Below are 18445 nucleotides of genomic sequence, written 5' to 3' on the forward strand. Positions count from 1 at the left end.
AGGACAACATACATACACCAGGATGTCTAGGCAAGGAGGTATATAAAGGAACTTCTTGATACGAAATCTGCCAGATGAGCTGGAAAGTACACATACTGGGACGAGTACAAGTGTGACTTGAGTTGTCTGGGACAGGGGACAGGGGTACAAGAGAAGAAAACGGGCAAAGAGAGAAGCCTGTAGTCGGCGAGGGTGCAGAAGTGTTATATATGATCGCTCTTCAGGGACCTGGGCCTCCAGCCCACACCCCAGCCGCTCACTCAGCCTCTCCTCCCCGAATTGGCTGTCCCTTCTCTGGAACACGTAAGCCTGACCCCACTCCCTGGCCCTCCCAGCCCACGGTTCCTCTGACCCCACTCCCTTTCCCAGAACTCAGTCGCCCGAGCCCCCAGCCTGTGGTTCTCTCCTAGGCCTCAGCCTTTCCTGCCTTCGACTGAAACAGCACCATCTTCTAAGCCCTGGGGGCTTCCCCAGGCCCCAGCCCCGACCTAGAACCCGCCCGCTGCCTGCCACGCTGCCACTGCCGCTTCCTCTATAAAGGGACCCAAGCGTCCGGGCCCAGAGGCCCCGCACAGCAGGTAAGACTCTCCTGCCCCATCTCCTTGGCCTGCCCGTGGCTCGGACTCCTGCCCTGAGGTGTCCTGCCCCTCTGCCTGGACCCCTGGCCTGCCTGGGCCGGGGCCTTGGTGGGTTTGGTTTTGGTTTGTTCCCTGTCTCTGACTCTCCATCTGTCAGTCTGTCTCTGTCACACATTCTCTGTTTCTGCCACAGTCCCTCTCTGTTCCCTTCCTGTCTCTCTTTCTGTCTCCCTCTGCTCACCTCGGGGTTTCCCTGTGTGCATTTTGTCCCCTTCTCTGTCTGTCGCCCCTCTCTCTCTGGGTGGCCGTCTCCTGGGGCGGGAGGTCTGTCTTCCGCAGCATGCCCCGCCCCGCTCACTGTCTCTCTCCCTGCAGGTTCTCTCCCCATGACACCACCTGGACGTCGCTACCTCCCGAGGGTGCGTGGCACCCCCCTCCGCCTCCTCCTTCTGGGTCTGCTGCTGGCCCTGCCGCCTGGGACCCAGGTGAGGCAGCAGGAGGATGGGGGCTGCTGGGCTGGCCCAGCTGAATCTTGAGCTCTAGAGCCCCCCTCAACTCTGTTCTCTCCTAGGGGCTGCCTGGTGTTGGCCTCGCACCTTCAGCTGCCCAGACTGCCCATCAGCACCCCCAGAAGCATTTCACCCACGGCACCCTCAAACCTGCCGCTCACCTCATCGGTAAACATCCACCTGAACCTCCCAGACATGTAGCCCCCAGCTCTCCTCCTACCCCCCCTTTAGGGACACAAGAATCCACCCGCTTCCCCCAACCTGCCCCACCCCCCAAACAGAGGCAGCCCACTCTCACCCCTCCCCTAACCATCCCCCAGGAATTCAGTTGTCCAGCCCCTGCTCCCTCAGGGATTGAGACCTCTGACCCAGATCTCTGACCCACCCCCACCCCCTGTGGCTCTTCCCAGGAGACCCCAGCAAGCAAGACTCACTACACTGGAGAGCAAACACAGACCGTGCCTTCCTCCAGCATGGCTTCTCTCTGAGCAACAATTCCCTCCTGGTCCCTGCCAGTGGCATCTACTTCGTCTACTCCCAGGTGGTCTTCTCTGGGCAAGCCTGCCCCCCCGAGGCCACCCCCACCCCGCTCTACCTGGCCCACGAGGTCCAGCTCTTCTCCTCCCAGTACCCCTTCCACGTGCCTCTCCTCAGCGCCCAGAAGACCGTGTGCCCAGGGCCGCAGGGACCTTGGTTGCACTCGATGTACCACGGGGCCGCGTTCCTGCTCACCCAGGGAGACCAGCTGTCCACTCACACAGACGGCGTCTCCCACCTACTCCTCAGCCCCAGTAGTGTCTTCTTTGGAGCCTTTGCTCTGTAGAACTTGGAAAAATCCAGAAAGAAAAAATAATTGGTTTCAAGGCCTTCCCCCCCGTTTTGCCTCCATTCTGACTGTTTACAGACTGTCACCACCACCTCTCTTTCGACCAATCCAACAGTCTCAAGTCTCCCCCACTCAAGTCACCTGGAGCTCTCAAAGAAGGAATTCTAGGCACCCCAGGGAGCCGCACCTCTCTGAGCCACCATCCCCCCATGTTCAGCCAGGATTTCAAGCCTGCCTAGAAATTCCCAGCCCAGAGCTGTGTCCCGCCAGTGAGGCGCGGCCTGGGCCCGGACACGGAGGAGGAGCAGGCACGTGGGGGAGCTTGGGGGGCTATTTATGAAGGGGGAAATTAAGTTATTTATTTATAGGGGATGGAGAGAGGGCACTAGTAGAAGGACATCAAAAGAGAGAGAAGGAAACAGGCCCGGGAGATGAAGAGCGAGGGGCAGCGGCACGAGGCTGACTGAGGGAAGCAGGCGTGAGGGACCGCGGGGCCCTCGGGGGCTGCGAGAGGCCCTGAGCGCGCTGCACGGCCAGACTCCCCACGCGGAGGCTTCTGCACCTCGATGAAGCCCAATAAAGCTTTTTTCTCTGAAATGCTGTCGGCTTATGTCTGTCTGTCCGGGAGGAGAGAATTTCCCGGTCTCTGTAAGGGAGGGAGGGACGGAGGCCTTGGAGAAGACAGGAGCTGTGGGCAGAACATGGAGGGGCGCAGGGAGCTCCAGGGGGCAGGACAGCCAGACAGCTGCAGGGAGCTGAAGGATGAGCTGAGAAGACAAGGGAAAAGCGGCATCTAGGGTCTGGAGGGGTGGGGTCCAGGGGCCCTGGGAGATCTGGCCACATGTGGAGGCTTCATGGAATGGGAGTTACAGGAGACCTCTGGGGAGACGTGACCACAGCAAAAGTGAGAGGAATGCCAGGACTACAGGGATGGAGGAGAGGGACCCCCACGGAAGACATGGCCAAGCAGAGGGCTCTGAGGGGTGAAAGGGCCTCCAGAACTAGATGTGGGTGCATTTGGGCAGACATGGCCACACACTGGGGCTCTGAGAGGTGAGGGCTTCGAGGAGAAACCAAGGACCTGAGAGTTCCTTGGAAGGCAAGACTGAAACCAGCAGCGTGAGTCCCAGGCCAGAGTGAAAGGAGAAGGTCTGTCCCAGTGGGGTCTGTGCATTCCCAGGGCTGATTTCACTCCCCTGGGGCTGTCCCAGGCTTGTCCCTGCTACCCTCGCCCAGCCCTTCCAGAGGCCCAGGCATGCCCCCAGTGTCAAGCTGCCCTGCCCCCAGCTCCCTTCCCTCCAGGGACCCAGACACAGGCTAAGGACCCAGCACAGCTTCCCCCCACCGCCCACACCACCCCCACCTCGTTTGCTCTGCCTCCGGGACTCAGCTTTCTAAAGCCCCTCCCATTTCTAGTTCTACCCCCATAGGACTCCTGTCTGGAAATCAGAGGAACACAGACCACAGATTTGGTCCCCAAAAGAAATGGAGACAATAGGCACTGGGGACGTGGGGCGGGGGGATGGGGTGCAACCTCCAGGGTCTCACATACACACACGCGCACACACACACACACAAGTGACGGGCCCAGGAAGCCCGCCTCAGAATCCAAGTGGGGAGGGTGGGGAGTATCCTCGATGCCTGGGTGTCCCCAACTTTCCAAATCTCCGCCCCCGCGACGGAGAAGAAACTGAAACAGAAGGTGTAGGGCCCACTACCGCTTCCTCCAGATGAGCTCATGGGTTTCTCCACCAAGGAAGTTTTCCGCTGGTTGAATAAGTGCCTTCCCCACCACCCCACCCCGCCCTCCTCTTGCTCTGCGGGCATATAAAGGCAGCTGGCTGCACACCCAGCCAGCAGAAGCTCCCTCAGCGAGGACATCAGGGGCCCAGCCAGGAGGGAGAGAAGCAACTCCAGACCCCCTGGAAGTAGCCCTCAGAGCCATATCCCCAGACAAGCAGCCAGGCAGGCTGTCTCCCTCTCACACGCACTGCCCCAGGGCTCCACCATCTCCCTCCGGAAAGGACACCATGAGCACAGAGAGCATGATCCGGGACGTGGAGCTGGCCGAAGAGGCGCTTCCCAAGAAGGCAGGGGGGCCCCAGGGCTCCAGGCGCTGCGTATGCCTCAGCCTCTTCTCCTTCCTGCTCGTGGCAGGAGCCACCACGCTCTTCTGCCTGCTGCACTTTGGGGTGATCGGCCCCCAGAGGGAAGAGGTGAGTGCCCCGACAGCCTGCACCCACTCTCCCACACAGAGAGAAGTGGGGGAGAAAGAGAACTAGAGAGAAGGGGTGGGAGAAAGGGGTGTGCTGCTGGGGAGGGATGGGGAGGAAAAACGTGGAGAAAGATGGGGAGGCAGAAAGCAACGTGAAGAAAGACAGGGAGGAGAGAGAAAGATGGGGAGACAGGATGTCTTGCAGGTGGAAGGTGCCCGCTAAGTATTTGTGGGGTGAATGAATGAACGAGTGAGTGAGCAAGCAGATACATGCCTATAAAGAGAGATGCGGAGAGTGATGTGGGTGTGAGCAGCGAGATGGGAAAGACACCAGTGCTGTGAATGAAGATGGTGAGACAGACAGAGATGCGGGAGATGCAAGAGATCTGGAGAGATGAGGCGGAGAGAGATAAGGAAAGACGGAGACAGGGTGTCTGGTAGGGCAAGGCGCTTAGTGAAAGAGCTGCTGAATGCACAGATGGATGAACAGACAGACGAATGGAGAGAGAAAACCAGACGTATCAGGGCAGACAGCACACGCCTGATAAGCCGCGGCTGTTTCTCCTTCGGGGGTGACTCCCTCTGACGCTAATCCTTCTCCTTCTCCCCAGCAGTTCCCCGGTGGCCTCCAACTAATCAACGTCAACCCTCTGGCCCAGACACTCAGTAAGTGTCTCCTGATTCTGGGTTTGGGTTGGGGGAGAAGTTAGTACTGGGATGGGAGCAATGGGGGAAATTTAGTGTTTTGATTTTGGGGAGGAGGAATGAAGGTGAAAGTACAGGAATATTTTCTAGGAAGTTGAAAGGTCTCAGCTTTTTCTTTCCTCTTTCCTCCTCAGGATCGTCCTCCCGAACCCCAAGTGACAAGCCTGTAGCCCATGTTGTAGGTAAGAGCTCTGAGGACATGTCTTAGGTCTTGGAAGGCTAGGATTTGGGGGCGCATGCAGGGTGAGGGTAGATAAGCCTTGGAGACAGTGTGAGAAGGACTCACTCAGCTCAAGGGGAGGGTGGAGGAACAGCACAGGCCTTACGGGGAATATTCAGAACCTCAGGGCCTGGTGGGATGTGGGCGGACAGACAGAGGGACAGGAACCGGATGTGAGGGTGGGCAGAACTTGAGGACCAGGATGTGGAGAGTGAACAGACAGGGCCACTGACTCACGTCTCCCTCCGTCTCCCCCTCCCTCCAGCAAACCCCCAAGCTGAGGCACAGCTGCAGTGGATAAGCGGGCGTGCCAATGCCCTCCTGGCCAACGGCGTGCAGCTGATAGACAACCAGCTGGTGGTGCCATCCGACGGGCTATACCTCATCTACTCCCAGGTCCTCTTCAAGGGCCAAGGCTGCCCTTCCACCCACGTGCTCCTCACCCACACCATCAGCCGCTTCGCCCTCTCCTACCAGACCAAGGTCAACCTCCTCTCTGCCATCAAGAGCCCCTGCCAGAGGGAGACCGCAGAGGAGGCTGAGGCCAAGCCCTGGTATGAGCCCATCTACCTGGGAGGGGTCTTCCAGCTGGAGAAGGGTGACAGGCTCAGTGCTGAGATCAATTTACCCGACTATCTCGACTTCGCCGAGTCCGGGCAGGTCTACTTTGGGATCATTGCCCTGTGAGTGAGACGGACATCATCCTTCCCTGACGCCTCACCCTCTCCGATTTCTTTATTATCCACTCCCTCAAGACTCCCTCATCCTCTTCTGGCTTAGAAAGGGAATTAAGGGCTCAGGGTTGGACCTCAAGCTTAGAACTTTGAACACCACCACCACCACTTAGAAATCTAGAATGCAGGCATGGGTGGTCCAGACAATGGAGTACGGGCCACCACCAAGAATTCAAACTGGAGCTTCCAGAACTCACTAGGGACCTAAGATTTTGATCCCTGAATTCAACCTGGGACATCTGGAATTTGGGGACGAGGCAGCCTTTGATTCTGGCCAGAACACTTTAGAACATCCCTTGAGAAGACCTCATCTTGAACTTGACATGGGTGGACCTCAAGCCTTTGTCTCTTCAGATGTTTCTAGACTCTTCTCTGAGATATGGAGCCAAGCCCTCCTCGTGGGGCCAGCCCCCTCTATTTATATTTGCACTCGCGATTATTTATTATTTATTTATTATTTATTTATTTACTGATGAATTATTTATTTGGGAGGTCAGAGTATTCTGGGGGACCCGATGTAGGAGCTGCCTTGTCTCAGACGTGTTTTCTGTGAAAACAGAGCTGAACTATAGGCTGTTCCCACCTGGCCTCCTGGCCTCTGTGCCTCTTTTTGCTTGTGTTTTAAAAACATATTTATCTGATCCAGTTGTCTAAATAATGCTGATTTGGTGACCGACTGTCTGTCACTACATCGCTAAACCTCTGCTCCCCAGGGGAGTCGTGTCTGTAATCGCCCTACTAGTCAGTGGCGAGAAATAAAAGTTTGCTTAAGAAAGAAACATGGTCTTTCTTGGAGTTAATTCTACATCTGCCTCTCCTTGGGGGTGGGAAGAAGCTCCCTGAAGCTCTCTCTTCAAGGGCTTAAGATCCCTCAGACTCAGGCCCTTTCCTTAGACCCCTAGGGGCCAGGAGACCCTACATAAACAAAGCCCAGTGGAATAGACCCCCTTCCCCAGGAAACAGGAGCCTGAACCTAATTACCTCTCCCTCAGGGCATGGGAATTTCCAACCCTGGGAATTCCAATCCCTGCTGGGAAAGTCCTGCCGCTCAGGTGAGATTTCCGGCTGGCTGCCGCTGCAGCCTGAGTGAGCTGGGGAGGAGCCACATTCTCAGGCACCTGAATCAGCCAAGGGACTGGCGTCTGGGCTCCAAATCACCCTGTCCTAACTGTGCAGCCTGAACCAGGCACTTGCCCTCATCTGTCAGTTGGAGATAGGAGCATCCACTGCACACGGGCCACGTGAGAGCAGGAGACCCAAGCTCTGTGAGTGCACCTGGCCCCCACTTGGCAGGCAGGCACTCGGTGAGTTCTGGCTCACTCCCTTATCCACCTCAGCTGCTCTGGCCGTTCCATGCTCTCACTGGCTGAAATTGAAGAGTCTGAAGGCAAAGAACAAGGAATAAGATGTGTTCTCAGGACTTCCCCCAAGAAAAAGGGAAAAAAAAGATGTGGGTGAAGGACGCACCTGCCAGCTTGGTCCCACTGGCCTCTATGGAGAATGAGGGGAGGGGTGTACGGTAGCTGAACTAGAAAGAGAAAAGCACCCACTCCCCCCAGGAAGTCCCCTCTGGACACAAAGGCAAATAAGGAGTCAGAAATGGAGCCCCAGAGAGTGGCAGTCCGCACTAGGCTAAGAAGTTGGGCTTTTGACTGTTCCTTATTGGAACAGTCCACTCTCTACCATCTTTGAGAGTGTGCAAAAAAAAAAAAAAAAGTTGGGCTTTCCTTCCAGCCCTGGGGTGCCAGGCAGGGGAAAACCATGTGGTATGCTGCTGGGGTGGGGTGACCCACTAGGGTGACCTAGATAGGACCTTAGGTCCCTCTGTGCCTTCTCCAGCCTGGGGCTTAAAGTGGGTCATGGGTGGGGACTACTCACCCCAGGGGCCCCACACTTGCTCACTTTTGGGAAGGGGGGCCTAAAGTGTGAACAAATGAGGACTTTCCATCCCACCCTGGAGGGGACCCTGTGGCATTGGTTTTTCCTCCTCCCCAGACCTCCCTGGTGTCTTCGGTCACCACACTCTCCTCCCCTGTCCTCAGCTCTCTCCCCTACTTTCCGGTTCAGCCTCCTCCCTTCAGGCCCCCCGGAGCCTTGGTTACTGCTCCTCCCAGGGGAGCTGACGGTGGGGGCGAAGGGGCCCTCGGGCACACTGGGCCCCGTTGTGCTTCATTTCTCCATCATTCCTCGGCAGTATTGGGGGTTTGCCCCGCGGCTGGGCCTTCCTGAGAAGAGCTTGCCTTCCGCTGTAATGACCCCTCTCACTGTTGGGAAGGCCCCAAGAGAAAAGAGAGCATTGCACAGTCTGGTGGAGACCACGTGGCCCTGGTGATGTTTGGGGGTTTGAGAAGATCCCCTTCCTTCTACCCTCTGGTTGGACTAATTAATGCTGGGGCCTGGCGGTTCAGCGGCGCGGGTGGAGGGACAGGCAGACTACCATTCTTGGGAACAACGGCCATACGCAGTGTTATGACTTTTTTCAAGCAACCAGAAAACCACAGAGACTATTGAATGCACACCTTTGCAGTCACGCTGAATTAAGACACGCTAGCATCTCAGCATCTGTACCAGCGGCGCTGAAGCTTTGCAATCTTTATTTCAACCGCCTCAAAGTCAGTTTCCAGGCTCCTACATTTGCCCCGCTGCCGTGGGGCCCCGGCTGTCTGGGCCCCAGCGTTCTCGCACTCGCACGGTGCAGGCGTTTTCGCAGGGACGCGGGCGGCCCTCACCCCACCATCACGGCCCCAAAGAAGGTCTTCCCCCTCCCGTAGTCCACCATGTCGGGGCGGCTGATGTTGACGTACACCCGCTCGCCCCTGCGGAGCTGCACCAGGCCGCCGAACCCCACGCTCGTGTACCACAGGGGCCCGTACCCTTGCCTCCCGGCGGGGTCCAGCACCGGGGTCACCGTCTCGGCGCCCTCCAGCAGCAGCTCGGCCGCGCCCGGCGCGTAGGCGCCCCCCGCCCGGTACAGCGAGCTGCGCAGCGTGACCGAGCGGCCCTGGGGGCCCCCGCCGGCAGGGGGCGCCCGGCCCCGGTAGCCGACGTGACAGTAGAGGTAATAGAGGCCGTCCTGCGGGAGGGCCAGCCCCTCGGCGTCCGAGAACCGCGTCCCGCTCCTCAGAAACGCCTCTTCTTTCGTCGCCTCCCAGCCTAGCCCCTGCCCCTTCATCCAAGCGCCTGCTGAGAAAGGGGCCGGGGGGCTCTTGGGGAATGCGGTCCCGAGGGGAGCCATCCGGGCTCGGGACCTCCGAGAGGGTGGCGGCTTTTAGCCGCCTGCAGGAACCGAGCCGGGCGGGGGGAGGGGTGACGGCGCTATCTCTGGAGTGAGTACGAGTTGGGGGCTGAGGGCACCCGGATGTGGGGTGCAGGGCGCTGTGCTGGGGACCTCCAGGCTGGGTTTGCCTGCTCCGGAGGGAAGAAGAAGCTACAATGCGGGGACGAGCGGAAGGGTGGGCACTTTAGGGGTGAGAGGTGGTGAAGCGGCTGGGAAACTTAGCACTGGAGTAACCGAGCCAAGGGACCCTGTGGGCGACCCGACCCGGCACCCTTGGATTACTTGAGCGCTTATTCAGGTCTGTGCGATCCTTACCTATGAGGTGGGCCGCCGGGAGCCTGGGACTGAGATCTGTTTCTGGCTCCTCCTCCGGCAGCTCCCGAAATCCTGGAAGGGGCGAAGAGTTCGTGACTGGGGGCAGGCTGCACCCGTGCATGCCCTGAGAGGGCACGGTGTCAATGCCCAGGGGTGGGGAGCCTGCACTCCTAAAGGAAGAGGGTGTCTGGGACACCGACGGGAGCTGGGAGTCCCTGAGGGGCTGGAGCCGGGAAGGGGACATGGTCTGCTCTTACCGGGCCCTTGCTGGGGTCCTTGCTGGGGTCCTTGCTGGGCCTGTGCCCCAGGGTCAGCAGTCTCTGTTACCTGGTTGGGTGGGGTTACCGTGCCCAGAGTTCACATTCCGCTAATGTTAGCACCACCCCTCCCAAAATGGACCCAAGCTCCAGGCCTGGGGTTTCGCCCAGCAGCACCAGCCCCAAAACAGATCTCCATAGAAGGGAAAGCAAGCAAGGCACAGGAGCTTTGGCAGAGAGACACATGTGTCTTAGGAAGAGGAGAGGAGACAGAAGGGGCTTGGAGACAGCAGGACACAACATCACAGGAACACGGAAAAAGAGTCAGCAAAGAGACAAAACGTCTCCGCCAGGGACAGCCGAGCCAGCTGAGGCAGATGAGGCAAAAGACCACAGGCAAAGCCAGATGGAGGTGAGCGTTGGCAAGATGGGCCCTCCGCCAGGGCCTGCTGCAGCCACTCACCGGACCTCCCTGATCCTGGGGCACTAAGGCCAGCACGGCCAGGACAGTGATAGGCACTGCCAGCAACAGGGTCACCAGGAAAGTGGCTCCTGCCACAGCCAGCAGGAGGGAGCCCCTCCCTTGGGGCCTTCCACCCCTGCCCTCCAGCCTCAGTGCCCCCATTGAGACTCTGAACCAGGGCCAGGGCAGGGGGCTTTCATACCTCAGGGGTGGGGCCACCCAGTCCCTATAGACCCACACACCTGGCTGGGACTTTCCACACACCCCTGCTCCCCTCACCCAGCTTCCTGTTTACCCAGAGCTGGGGTGGGGCAGCTGGATGCCTGGGTTCTCTGAATTGGGGAAGGAGTTGGGGTAGAGAAACAGGCTGTCAGGGTAGAACTTCAGGGAGCCTTAGAGATCTTCTGGCTCAGCAGGGAGGGAAACTGAGGCCCGGGGAGGGAAGGTAGCTTGCAGAAAACCAGGCAGCAAGGCTGTAGTTAGAGCACAGATCTCCAGGTTTCCAATGTGGTCTGCATTTTTCTACACCCCCGAGGTAGGTCTTGGAGGGAGAGCTGGTCCACATCTCTGAGGTCAAGGGCTGGAGTGAGAGGACAAGGACTGGGATCTTGAGGAATGGATGGCTGGGTCCCTGAGGAGAACTGGTCCCCACCTCTTCCATTCCTTGCTGGCCTCTAGCCCCCTGTGCGAGGTGAGAAAGGCAGAATTCAGCCTCAGCCTCACCACTGACTGCGGCTGACTGAAGCGGGATGGAAATGGAGCCTCCCTCCCTTGCCACTAAGAGTGAAGACGGGAGGATGAGGCACACCCTACCCTTGAGAGGAGCTTTGCAGCCTGGAATGGGCCCCATCCCTTAGTGGGTGCTTACGAACTATTTAGGAATAAGTGGAAGAAAGGACAAATTAGTGCAAGAGCAACCAAAGCTGCAGGGACCAAATGAACGGTAGGAAGGGCAGCACAGGAGGAGCTGAGGGAAGAAAGATCAGGTCTAAGGAAGTTGGAGGTGACCCTGGTGATCTCCCCTTCTTGATGACATCTCTGTGTGTCTCGTGATTATAATTATAATACTTAGCATGCACATGCCACTGATCTACACACGTTAATAATTCTTCTAATCCTGACAAAAATCCTAAGAGGAAACTGAGGCACAGAGAGGTTAAGAAACTTGTGGCGATCACAAGCAAGTGGCAGAGCCAGGATTTGAACCCAGGCACTCTGGCTCCAGAGCCTTGATGACAAAGCAATTTTAAAACCGAGTACTGACTCGGTGCATTTTACTGTATGTAAATTTTGCCTTCCTCTGGCCAACAGAGAAATGGGGAAACAAATCCTGAACTTCAGTCAATAAGCTTCTGAAGGGTTTAGATTCGAAACGTACTGACGTTTGCACTTTGAAAGATATTACAAAATGAGATGGATTGATAGATATGTGATAAAGCAAATAAAAATGTTAATTGTAGAATCTGGGTGGCAGGGGTATGTTCACTGTACAAGTCTTTCTTTCAATTTCTCCCTATGTTTGAACTTTTTAATAATAAAATGTAAAAACAAAACAAAAAAAAACCCTAAATGTTGTTTTATTGTTCTGCATGGGAAACATTGAGGATGAGGAGTGGGGAAGGAAGTAGCAGAAAGTTCCTGAATTTGGAGAGGGAAATGCAAATGAATATGAGCTCAGGCACCGGATCTCCTCACCCCAAACCCCTACATGAGCCCCCTGGTCTTCACCCTCCTCAAGGACTGGGTGTGCAATCCTCCAGCACCCATCTCCCTCTCCATCCAGTGCCACTAAGAGGCCTTCACCCAGGTCTCAGTCCAGAGGGCCTCAGACCACTGCCTTTACTTGCTTCTGTGCTGCCTCCTATAGGAAGTTTACCTGGATTGCCAACTCCTCCTTTGCCAACACCAACTTGTCACCAACTTTCTGCCCTAGATCTATGGACAGTGCCCATGCAAATCTAGTCTGCCTGCCACTGAGTCTCTTGTTTGTTAATCAGCCAGCCAAGCATCCTGCTGCACACAGCTGCAGAACTCCAGGCAAGTCACCCCAAATGCACCAGAGCTCCCAGGCTGATGCGGGAGCCAGGGAATGTGTGTCTCACACATACACCGAGATCAGGAGCTCTCAGCAGATGCAGTGTGAGGGGTAACAGAAAAAAGTTTATCAGGGAAGACACCTGGAGGAGGTGAACATTTGCTGACTACTGGCAGGATCAAGAGGATGGCTGGAAGGCCAGGTGCTTTGGCTCATGCCTGTAATCCCAGGACTCTGGGAGGCCGAGGCAGGAGGATTTCTTGAGATCAGGAGTTCAAGACCAGCCTGAGCAAGAGCGAGACACCATGTCTACTAAAAACAGAAAAATTAGCCAGATGTGGTGGCGCACACCTGTAGTCCCAGCTACTCGGGAGGCTGAGGCAGGAGGATCACTTGAGCCCAGGAGTTTGAGGTTGCTGTGAGCTAGGCTGATGCCATGGCACTCTAGCCTGGGCGACAGAGCAAGACTCTGTCTCAAAAAAAAAAAGAGGCCGGCTGGAGCTGAGGGGGATGACGGCCCCTGTTATAGTCCCAGGAGCCTGAAAGGAAACATTTTGTAACCCTAACCCTCATGCCGAACTTCCTCTCCCACCAATGCTGGGGAGGCGCCCAGGCTAGGGGAGAAGTTAAACCCAGGGGAGGGGCAGGAATGTCTGAGGTGGCGACACTTCTCTCCAGCCAGGCAACCCTGGCCAGTCTGGAGTCTGTCCACCCTGCAGGCCACAGGCTCTGGGTAAGCTGGGAGTGGGCAGGGACGCTGGTGTGGGGGGGACACCATGCAGGGAAGGGCAGTCACACCCCAGAGTGAGGTGAGGTTAAGATGAAGGGAGACAGAGTATGGGTTTGAGGTTCTCTGCGCCCTAGAGGAATCCTCTGTCAAGCCTTTGGGTAGGTGCTCCCCAAAGAAATTGAAAACAATCCACTTCTGATGCCACAGCCCTTATGGCCACTTCAGCTCTCTCCTCCCTCTGGGATCCTGCCCCCCACCCCTGGCATTCCTCTGAAACCCTGAGGACCTCAGTTTCCAGACCGTACTCAATGTATCTGGCTCTGGGGCGAAGTCAGCAGCCCCCTCCTTGCCCTCAAACAGGAACCAGTGGTTGGAGGACAGGAAGTCCCTGAGGGGAAGTTATGGGGCCCCAGACCGTCCTCCATGCCCCACTTCAGCCCCAGCAGCATCTGCCTGTGGGAAGCAGCTCCTCACGCCAGCCCAGTGGGCTCCACACTCTGGGGCTGAGGGAGTGGCCCAGCCGCTGGACGCCCGATACCACCTTCCTTATTTTTCCCCCGTGTCCACACCCACCCAGACCCAGCTCCTTCCTCCCCCTCCATCAGCACCTCACCAGCACCTACCCAGTGCTGGAGGGGCCCCCCAAGCCACCTGGTCAGCCCAGGGCAGAGGGAAGGGGGTGGGATCTGGAGCTGGACAGAACCAGCCTTGAACCCAGCTCCAGCCTCCTGGGATGGATGGCCTAGTAAAGTCCAGGCTTGAGTCTTGGGTCCTCACCTGGGCAGTGGGCACCAAAACATCCTACGTTGTCGTGGGGACTAGCGGTGACCAATGGAAAGTGCCCAGCTCAGGGTTGCCACATAGATGAGGCTCCTCAGCCCAGGAGATGGTAACAGAGGGCCCCTTGCTTTACAGATAAGGAACTGGAGGCACGTGACTAGCCCCCGGCCATTTAGCCAAAAAGAGCAGGGCCTAGGGTTCCTGACCTCCAGGCCAGTCCTTCCTCCCGACCTGATGTCACCTGGTAAAGATGAGAGTGAGTAAAGGCCCCTCGCTCTGCACAGGCGGCCTGGGTGCTCAGGGAGTAATGGGTGAGCAGCGGCCTGTGCGCTTCATGACCAGGAGTCAGGGCCTCTGGGCAGCCGGTGCAGGAGGGGAAGGGACTTCTCGGGAGGCCCAGAAACAGCAGGGCTTGTGGCCTCTGAGGGGTGAGCGGTCTCTGATGAGGGAGCACACCTCTGGCGGGTCTGGGGTGAAGAAGCTCTGAGAGTATATTTTCCTGCCTCTAAACGTGTTGGACAGGGGATCTGAGAAACCGGCACCAACCGGCGGCTGGCTGGGCTGGGCGGGAGAGAGACCTCGGCCCTCTTCCCTACAGAGTATTGCCATTACCTCTACGGGGGCTTGGGGCTGGGGGCGCTCCTGCTGCTGGCTTCGGTCCTCCTGTGTGCCTGCCTGTGTCGGCTCCATCGCAGAGGTGAGCCCCTCGCCCCTCATGCACCCACAGCAGGGCCCCTGGGCACCACCCCTTTCCTGCTGCCTCCCCGTGGGTCCTGACAGGCCCTGGGCGAGGAAGAAGGGGGAGTCGGGTGGGAGAGGAGAGAGGCCAGGGCTCTGGCCGTGGGAAGCGGGGAAGTGGCAGGGGCGGCCCAGGGTGGGAGCCGGGGAGGAGGGCTGGGAGCCGCACAGAGCCAGGCTGTGCTAAACTGCTGCTTTTCTTCCAGTGAAGAGGCTGGAGAGGAGCTGGGTGAGTCTGGGAGCAGGGAAGGGGAGGGCCAGAGAGGGCCAGAGGGTGGCGGGGACAGGCCCACTGAGAGCCCGGGGGAGAGGCTGGGGCCAGGGGACAAGGAGAGAAAAGGCCAGAGCATGAGAAAGGCAGAGAATTAAGGGCCAGAAAGAGAGACGCGGAGAAAATGAGAGAGAGAAGCCGAGAGAAAAGGTAGGAGAGAGGAGATAAGAGTGAGAGACAGAGAGCAAGAGCAATGAGAGAAAGGAACCGGCGCCCAGGCCGGTGGGGGGCAGCAGGGGGGAGAGGCAGGGAGGTACCAAAGACGGGAGGTGGGGGCAGAACTGCAGGGAGGGATGGGGCTGGCTCCTCTCATGGCCCCTCTGGCCCGGCCCAGGCCCAGCTCTCGGAGCAGGAGCTCCACTACGCATCTCTGCAGAGGCTGCCAGTGCCCAGCAGCGAGGGACCTGACCTCCGGGGCAGAGACGAGGAAGGCACCAAGGCGGACCCCAGCGCTGACTATGCCTGCATTGCCAATAAGAAACCCACCTGAGCACCCCGGACACCTCCCTCGACCCAGGCAGGTGGTCAGGGTCATCTTGTTGTTCACCCAGTAAAGACTGTGGTCCCCCACCTCTGTGTGTCAGTCCTCTCAGTCCAGCTCGAGCCCCCATTCAAAATGACCATCATCAAAACTCACGTGGCTCCCCTCCCACCCACTCTGGGGTCAAGTAGAGATTTATGGGGTGAATAAGGCTGGAGCTTCTCCAAGGGCCAGAAAAGAGTATTTGTGGGCCTGGCAGGAAACGGCAGTCCACAAGTAGGAATAATCAGATCTGATAATCCCCATTTCTCAGGAGAATCGGGCTCAGCCTCCTGGGCCTGGGAAGCTCCCTCCTTGGAACACTGCAGGTCAGACTCGGTGGGAGGAGTTAAGAGCAGGGGACCCAGAGACAGGCACACTGGACATCCGGAGAACAGAGAAGGAAGTCCAGCAGACTCGTAAGGAAGAGTTAGTGGTGGCAGAGAGGGATTTATTGGGGTCTTCTGAAGAGGGCTGGGGATCACTGGCATCTGGAATGACTCCTCAGAGGCCGTCCAAGGAGTGGCAGTGTGTTCCCATGTGACAGTGGCCTGGTCAAAGAGAGAACAGGGTCTGCTCTGTGCCACCACCCCAAAGCTCTCCTTTTCTTGGTCTCCATCCCCGCTTCTCCAGCTCTCCTACTGCCCCTCCCAACCCATCCACCCTTGCCCCGGCTGCTGCACTCACATTTGCCCTGGTAGTAGAGGGTGCTGCCCATGGCCACAGACAGAAGGCTGAAGGCATAGAGTCCAGCCCGAAGGAGGAGGACTGTGCCGGCGCCTAGCTGAGGAGGTCCTGCATGGGGGTGTTGGAGAGGAAGGGGCTTGCACAGGCTCAGGAGGGGCAGTGGGCAGGGGCCTCAGGGGAGGATCCCTGACTCCCAGGGACATTGCTGAGGGGACATCGCCTCCCAGCGCCTCACCTTTCTCCACCACCAGCCGAGTCCCATTCCCTGTCCCGACACCCAGGCCCAGCACCTCCACACTGCACACGTAGACACCGGCGTCATGACCTCGGGTGTCCCAGATGTACAGCTCAGCCTGGAGGTCACAGAGGAAGCGGGAAGAGGCAAGGGGGGCCAGGCGGCCCCTGAACTCTGGGGTCTCGTTCCTCACCTCCTTCCCTGGCGCCACCTTGTCTCGGAACCACGTGACAGAGCCAATGGCCAGTCTCCCTGGGCCAGCATTGAAGGAGCAGGGCAGGAAGGCAGGGGATCCTTCCTGAGTACGAATTTCAGGGGGCTGGGACACCCAGAGAGCACAGGATCCTGGGGGCAGAGAGGAGAGGAGACCCACCTCCCCGGTTACTCCAAAGGAAGAAGACAAGAGAGCTTGGAGCAGAATATCCCGGCTGTCTCCGTGCACGGGTGTACAGGGACCGACACTGTGGGGCCTCGTCAAACCCTTTCCTCTTTGCCAATCTAATTTCTTAACATTGCTTATTGGATCATTTTTCAAATTCTTCCCCGTACCAACTCTCACCCTCACCCTCTGCCATCATCCTCTAGCTGTGTTCACTACTAACTTGCCTAGCTGAAATTTAACCAGTCACAGTGAAGCTGAAGCTCTGTCATGAATGTGGCAGCCCAGTTAGCTAACATCACTAACTGTTTTATTGTAGGTATTGTTTTAGTGCCAACGGCATTCTGTGGTAGGCCATTCTTGCTCTTGTTTTTTGTTAAAGAGCATGATCTTATTAAATATCCAGTGAAGACATGGCTTTAATTGGTTGAGATTCCTATTTAACTCATCCATTTTGATGAATTAAACCAAATATTAAAATTCCTAATTAAATTCTCCACCTGGGTAAATTCGCTAGTCATTCTATCTCAGTCATTCTCAAACCTGAGGGTGTATGGAAATTACCTGCAGTTCTTGTTAAGACAGATTCCTGGGCCCACCCCACAGGTTTGATTCGGTGGGTCTGGAGTGAGGCCTGAGAATTGCCCCAGGTTCCCAGGAATCCACATTTTGAGAACCTCTGTGTTTAGTTAATGAAAATGCCTCACAGTTAAGGTCACTCAGTCCATTAAAAACAGTTTCACTAAGAAATTTACCTTAGATGTAATTGGGTCTCTCAAACACCTCATTATACTAGGGCTGTCCAGAAAACATCCAGCCATTGCTAATGTAACGAGAACCGTTACACGGCTGGATACTTTCTGGGCAGCCCTTATATCTAGACCCTAGATAATAAGCCTCAGTGTTCAGCCCCCACCAACCCTGTGCCCTGGGGCATCTAGTCCAGCCTCCCCGATCTCCCTCCTCCTGGCCCCACACCCCTGTAGTCCTGAGTGCCTGCCCTGTCACCTGGATGGGCCGTGATCAAGATGAGCGACAGCGTCCAGGCCATGTTGGAGGATGTCCCCGTTGACAAGGGGGACTTGAGCTGTAAGGTCTGGGTGAAGAAGGAATGACCCACTACTTGTGGCCAGGCCTTTAGTCACCAGGTGGGGGTGGGGAGCTTCCGGTGACACATGGGACTCACACATCACTTGCCAAGGACCTCGACTGCCAGGGAGCTCGAGCATCAAATGCCTGCCTCCCTGAGGAGAGAGGGTCTGCTGATGCAGATGTCTGGGTGTCTAGGGTGCAAAAGGGGCCAGCTTGTGGGCAAGTTGCCCAAGTGTGTGAGGCCGGGAGGGAAGGAGGCTGAGATGGCCGCTAACCCAAGGGGGGGTGGGTGGGTGGAAGAGTAGGTGAGACCAGGATGTGGTTCCTTCCGAGGTTCGAGAATACCAGCCCTTTACACAGAGTAAGCCTCCAGGAGCCCTTCTGGGCCCAGAAGCTAACCTACTTCCCCTCCCGATTGCTCACCAGTGCCCAGGCCCATGCCACCCCTTCCTTCCTGGAGTCTGGCCCTCCCCCAGCAGACCCTCCAGGACTGCTCCACAACTTCTGTAATGAGAGGATTAGGAGGAGGAAGCTGATTGATGGGAGCTGGGGTGGGGGTTACTACAGACTGTGTCTGGAAGCTGTATTTGCATAGCAATCACCCTGTTTTACTTTGATAGTGTTGTTGGGGTTTTTTTTTTAACTTTTTTATTTTTTTATTTTTTTAGAAACGGGGTTTCACTTTGTCACTCAGGCTGGAGTGCAGTGGCTTGCTCATAGCTCACTGTAACCTCCAACTCCTGGGCTCAAGCAATTCTCCTGCCTCAGCGTGCTGAGTAGCTGGGACTGCTGGCTGGCCAGGCTGTACTTTGACGGTGTTGGCTTGGGTGGTTTCAGAGGAGTGAGTGCAGCTGACAGGGAAGTTTGGACCCATTCATA

General features: G+C 57.2%; 5 protein-coding genes across 8 annotated transcripts; 3 read left to right on the forward strand and 2 right to left on the reverse strand.

Moving 5' to 3' along the window:
* Positions 1–964: 964 nt before the first annotated feature.
* LTA (lymphotoxin alpha) lies at positions 965–1910 on the forward strand. The gene is made up of 3 exons (XM_069488497.1): positions 965–1063; positions 1150–1255; positions 1498–1910. The coding sequence occupies exons 1-3, from the start codon at positions 965–967 to the stop codon at positions 1908–1910; spliced, it is 618 nt and encodes a 205-aa protein (XP_069344598.1).
* A 2033-nt stretch (positions 1911–3943) lies between these two features.
* Positions 3944–5740, forward strand: TNF (tumor necrosis factor). Its single transcript, XM_069488163.1, has 4 exons — positions 3944–4129; positions 4743–4794; positions 4968–5015; positions 5319–5740. The coding sequence occupies exons 1-4, from the start codon at positions 3944–3946 to the stop codon at positions 5738–5740; spliced, it is 708 nt and encodes a 235-aa protein (XP_069344264.1).
* A 2612-nt stretch (positions 5741–8352) lies between these two features.
* On the reverse strand, positions 8353–10299 carry LTB (lymphotoxin beta). Of its 3 annotated transcripts, XM_069488299.1 has the most exons (4): positions 10100–10299; positions 9637–9706; positions 9380–9451; positions 8390–8967 (listed from the first exon to the last, which is right to left on the reverse strand). In XM_069488299.1, the coding sequence occupies exons 1-4, from the start codon at positions 10259–10261 to the stop codon at positions 8513–8515; spliced, it is 759 nt and encodes a 252-aa protein (XP_069344400.1). In that variant the 5' UTR covers positions 10262–10299; the 3' UTR covers positions 8390–8512. The 3 variants fall into 3 exon arrangements, with proteins under 3 accessions (XP_069344402.1, XP_069344400.1, XP_069344401.1); XM_069488301.1 differs by lacking the exon at positions 9637–9706 and having other exon boundaries at positions 8353–8967; XM_069488300.1 differs by lacking the exon at positions 10100–10299 and having other exon boundaries at positions 8390–8970; positions 9380–9749.
* Positions 10300–12807: 2508 nt separating this feature from the next.
* LST1 (leukocyte specific transcript 1) lies at positions 12808–15214 on the forward strand. 2 transcript variants are annotated; one of them, XM_069488384.1, is made up of 5 exons: positions 12808–12867; positions 13780–13955; positions 14243–14341; positions 14589–14611; positions 14988–15214. In XM_069488384.1, exons 2-5 carry the CDS (start codon positions 13895–13897, stop codon positions 15141–15143), a joined length of 339 nt encoding a protein of 112 aa, XP_069344485.1. In that variant the 5' UTR covers positions 12808–12867; positions 13780–13894; the 3' UTR covers positions 15144–15214. The 2 variants fall into 2 exon arrangements, with proteins under 2 accessions (XP_069344485.1, XP_069344486.1); XM_069488385.1 differs by having other exon boundaries at positions 13780–13900; positions 14594–14611.
* A 463-nt stretch (positions 15215–15677) lies between these two features.
* On the reverse strand, positions 15678–17525 carry NCR3 (natural cytotoxicity triggering receptor 3). The gene is made up of 4 exons (XM_069488659.1): positions 17483–17525; positions 16096–16440; positions 15861–15968; positions 15678–15724 (listed from the first exon to the last, which is right to left on the reverse strand). Exons 1-4 carry the CDS (start codon positions 17523–17525, stop codon positions 15678–15680), a joined length of 543 nt encoding a protein of 180 aa, XP_069344760.1.
* Positions 17526–18445: the final 920 nt, after the last annotated feature.

The sequence above is a fragment of the Eulemur rufifrons genome, chromosome 15 (genome assembly GCF_041146395.1).
Source record: "Eulemur rufifrons isolate Redbay chromosome 15, OSU_ERuf_1, whole genome shotgun sequence".
NCBI lineage: Eukaryota > Metazoa > Chordata > Mammalia > Primates > Lemuridae > Eulemur > Eulemur rufifrons.

Coding starts and splice junctions, on each gene's coding strand:
- LTA (XM_069488497.1), top strand. CDS start 965: ATGACACCACCTGGACGTCGCTACCTCCCGAGGGTGCGTGGCACCCCC. Junction 1,064..1,149: donor CCCTGCCGCCTGGGACCCAG/GTGAGGCAGCAG, acceptor GTTCTCTCCTAG/GGGCTGCCTGGTGTTGGCCT. Junction 1,256..1,497: donor ACCTGCCGCTCACCTCATCG/GTAAACATCCAC, acceptor GGCTCTTCCCAG/GAGACCCCAGCAAGCAAGAC.
- LTB (XM_069488299.1), bottom strand. CDS start 10,261: ATGGGGGCACTGAGGCTGGAGGGCAGGGGTGGAAGGCCCCAAGGGAGG. Junction 9,707..10,099: donor CCCAGGATCAGGGAGGTCCG/GTGAGTGGCTGC, acceptor CCACCCAACCAG/GTAACAGAGACTGCTGACCC. Junction 9,452..9,636: donor AGGACCCCAGCAAGGGCCCG/GTAAGAGCAGAC, acceptor CGCCCCTTCCAG/GATTTCGGGAGCTGCCGGAG.
- TNF (XM_069488163.1), top strand. CDS start 3,944: ATGAGCACAGAGAGCATGATCCGGGACGTGGAGCTGGCCGAAGAGGCG. Junction 4,130..4,742: donor TCGGCCCCCAGAGGGAAGAG/GTGAGTGCCCCG, acceptor TCTCCCCAGCAG/TTCCCCGGTGGCCTCCAACT. Junction 4,795..4,967: donor CCCTCTGGCCCAGACACTCA/GTAAGTGTCTCC, acceptor TTTCCTCCTCAG/GATCGTCCTCCCGAACCCCA.
- NCR3 (XM_069488659.1), bottom strand. CDS start 17,525: ATGGCCTGGACGCTGTCGCTCATCTTGATCACGGCCCATCCAG. Junction 16,441..17,482: donor CTTGATCACGGCCCATCCAG/GTGACAGGGCAG, acceptor CTCTGCCCCCAG/GATCCTGTGCTCTCTGGGTG. Junction 15,969..16,095: donor TCGGCTGGTGGTGGAGAAAG/GTGAGGCGCTGG, acceptor ACCCCCATGCAG/GACCTCCTCAGCTAGGCGCC.
- LST1 (XM_069488384.1), top strand. CDS start 13,895: ATGAGAGTGAGTAAAGGCCCCTCGCTCTGCACAGGCGGCCTGGGTGCT. Junction 13,956..14,242: donor GGGTGCTCAGGGAGTAATGG/GTGAGCAGCGGC, acceptor TCTTCCCTACAG/AGTATTGCCATTACCTCTAC. Junction 14,342..14,588: donor GTGTCGGCTCCATCGCAGAG/GTGAGCCCCTCG, acceptor CTTTTCTTCCAG/TGAAGAGGCTGGAGAGGAGC.